The sequence below is a fragment of the Arctopsyche grandis genome, chromosome 5 (genome assembly GCF_051622035.1).
Source record: "Arctopsyche grandis isolate Sample6627 chromosome 5, ASM5162203v2, whole genome shotgun sequence".
Classification (NCBI taxonomy): Eukaryota; Metazoa; Arthropoda; class Insecta; order Trichoptera; family Hydropsychidae; genus Arctopsyche; species Arctopsyche grandis.
In genome coordinates, this window is record NC_135359.1 from 751,476 (window position 1) to 754,526 (window position 3,051).

Genomic DNA, 3,051 nt, shown 5'->3' on the forward strand with positions numbered 1-3,051 from the left:
TATTTTCTGGAATGCTTGATGGAAGTGGTCGTACGAGCATTTAGTTGTTGATGCGTACAAGAGGAATTTGCTTTCGTCGAGGCGTAGTATTTTCTGGAATGCTTGATGGAAGTGGTCGTACGAGCATTTAGTTGTTGATGTGTACAGACTCCAGGGATGTTCAACTCGAGAGCACCCCGGAAGTCGGTTTTGTGAGATAGCTAGTGGTAAGCTTGGGCGGGGCTGGTTTCCTCAAGGTGCCTTCCTTCGTCGTCGGTGGTCTGGTCTCTGCTGATGTCGGCTGCTCTGCTATGTCCCTTTCTCCTTCGTAATTTGCGTGGGATGCGTGATGTGGAAAAAGGGAGGAAATTGTAATAATGAAAACAGGTTGTAATTCTGTTTGTATGGTGACTGTATTTTATATATATATGTATATACAGAGATCAAGCAGGGGGGACAGGGGGGGGGGGAGTAACAAAGTAACCACGCGTGCCTTTTGAGGTTGGCCACGCGTAGCTCAGTTGTCTGCCTTCTGGACGAAGACAGACCAAGCTTCCTCTGGTGCACACCGGACGGATACTGGAGCTGGTCTCCAAGTATCGTCACAACCCTCACCAGCCTCTAGCTGGTGATTTCGGTGGCGAGGTGGGCCCCGTAAACACCGGGGTGTTTAAGCGCCAAACCGCTATCGACAACTGTCAGTTTGTGTGCCAACCGCTGTCTCAGGGTGGCCAGCACAAAAATATATCGGCCAAATCGTGGGTCGTAAAGCCACGAAAGCCGATCATCAGACATAGTCTGAACATACTCCCCCCGTTGGAATCCAGAGGATCGGATTCCAAAACAAATGAATTAATCAAGAGACTAATGAAGCATGACAAATGAGATAACAAAAGAACACAACAAACAAGACAAACAATACACAATTAGTAATCAAAAACAAAGGTTCGTCCACCGTCAATCGTCCCGCTGTACATTAACAGCTGACTAAGCCCGCAAGAAACAACCAACAAGGTAAACAAACAAACAAACAAAAAACAACAAAAAACCAACACCAGTGCTAGGTAACAATATTGTTAAGCCGTTACATGTCCCATATGCATTGATAGCTCCATTACCAACACCAATCAACAAACAAGAGACAAAAAAAACTAAATGGAAACACATTTAACTAAATCACAACACAAATTAAAGACGCCAACTTTAATGTGGGACGTTTTGAACGTTCGCCACACCGTTGCACAAATTCACTGAGTGCTGCTCGACTGGCAGTCGAGCTACTCGCCGGACTGCTCGCTTGGTGTTGCTGATGGAGGAGTAGTAGGACCTACTCCTGTGCCCCTGTCTGCCAGGGGCCGCTGCTGCATGTGCTGGTGTGGTAGCACCCTCGCTCCGGGTTGATCGACCAGATCCTCCTGCTGTTGCGCAACTAGTGGTGCGCCAACTAGGAACTGGCCAGGAGTTATGGGAGCTGGGTTGGGAAGGTCGAAAGATGTGAGGGTTAAAGGGCGCGGGTACATTGCGCTTCGGCAAGCGGAATCTTCGTACCGCGGAAATACGCGATTCGTCCAGGGGACGCGTAACTGTCTTGACTGGACGTCTCGCGCCAAAACAAGATAACGGATCACGACCCGTTGTGTGATGGCAATTCCGAGAATCGCTTGAAACTGTGGGCGCTTCTAGAGAGCCGCCCAATATCCAGCCGAAAGCTGTATTCATCATCGCGATGCGTCCTCCTCTGTCACCGCGTGACTTGGAGGGAACTAAAATGGTACGTTTGCCATTGCGTAACATCGCATGATAGGCGTCGCTGCCTATCACCATATCCACTGTACCGGGAATATCGAATGACGGATCGGCAAGGGGGAGATGACGCGGCAAATGGCTCCGAATTTCGGACACGTTGCGCGATGGAAGTTGATTCGCGATCTCGGGCATGATTGCGCAATCGAGATCAACACTGGAGCCCTGATTGGGGATGCGCGGTAGAATTCGAATTACCGCGCCACTAGTAATGGACGTCCTATTTGAACCTATTCCTACCAGGTTGACGTCCATCCTTTTCGACTTTAAGGCGAGTCGCCTTCTTAAGTCTTCAGAGATGAGGTTGAGTTCGGAGCCGTTATCTAACAATGCTCGAACCTTGTGCGAACGCCCATCTCCGCCGCGAACTTGTACTTCCACGGTGGATAACAGGACAGTTCGGGCGTGAGAAGGCGATACGCGTCTCACCGAGTGTAAAACCAACGATGATTTTACGGGTTTGGCGTTCTCTGATTTCTTGGGGCTCCGATAATGTTTGGCCTTATTTGAAGGCGAAGTTTGGTATGGAGTTGAGTCATGCAACATGGTGTGATGGGCATGACCGCATTTGAAGCATCTCTGCTTTGTTTGGCACGCGTGAACTATGTGCCCTGGCCTCAAGCAGTTGAGACATAGTCGACATTTTATGGCGTTCGACCTACGCTCATCACCGCTCATTTGGCGGAATGATGGACAGGCTAGCAGAGAATGACTTCCGCTGCAACTGATGCAGGAGGAGCGTTCCCTCCTCACATGCAGAACTGCTGCCTTCGGATTCGTAATAGTTCTTGGTCGAGGATTCGACTCGCTTTTTAAGACGAAGTCGGCATTTTCCATCGATTGGCACTGGCACGTTAGAAAATGCATTATTTTGCTAAACGTGCAGTCTTCATACTTGGGAGTCTGAAGCTCCCATTGCTGAAGTGTACTCCGGTCGAGTTTTCTGGTGATAAACATCACCAGAATCTCGTTCCAGGTCTCGACCCGGACGCCCAAGTTAACGAGCGCACGTACATGCATGTTGGCATCATCTATGAGACGACGCAGACTGACGTGATTGTTGCTCACAACTGGCTCGGCTTCAAGCAATGCCTGAAGGTGATGCTGAACAATAATTTTCTTGTTGTTATAGCGCTGATCCAAAATAGACCACGCGCTCGTAAATGAATTTGAAGCTAATTCCAGGCCGTCAACTAAACGTTGGGGCTCTCCTTTTAGGCTTCTTAGTAAGTATTGGAACCGGGCGATTTGCGAACTCTCGCCGGCCAT

The 3,051-nt window shown here is 49.2% G+C and overlaps 1 protein-coding gene across 1 annotated transcript; it reads right to left on the reverse strand.

Moving 5' to 3' along the window:
- Window positions 1-1,146: 1,146 nt before the first annotated feature.
- Window positions 1,147-3,051, reverse strand: LOC143911986 (uncharacterized). The gene is made up of 2 exons (XM_077431091.1): window positions 2,678-3,051; window positions 1,147-1,150 (listed from the first exon to the last, which is right to left on the reverse strand). The coding sequence occupies exons 1-2, from the start codon at window positions 3,049-3,051 to the stop codon at window positions 1,147-1,149; spliced, it is 378 nt and encodes a 125-aa protein (XP_077287217.1).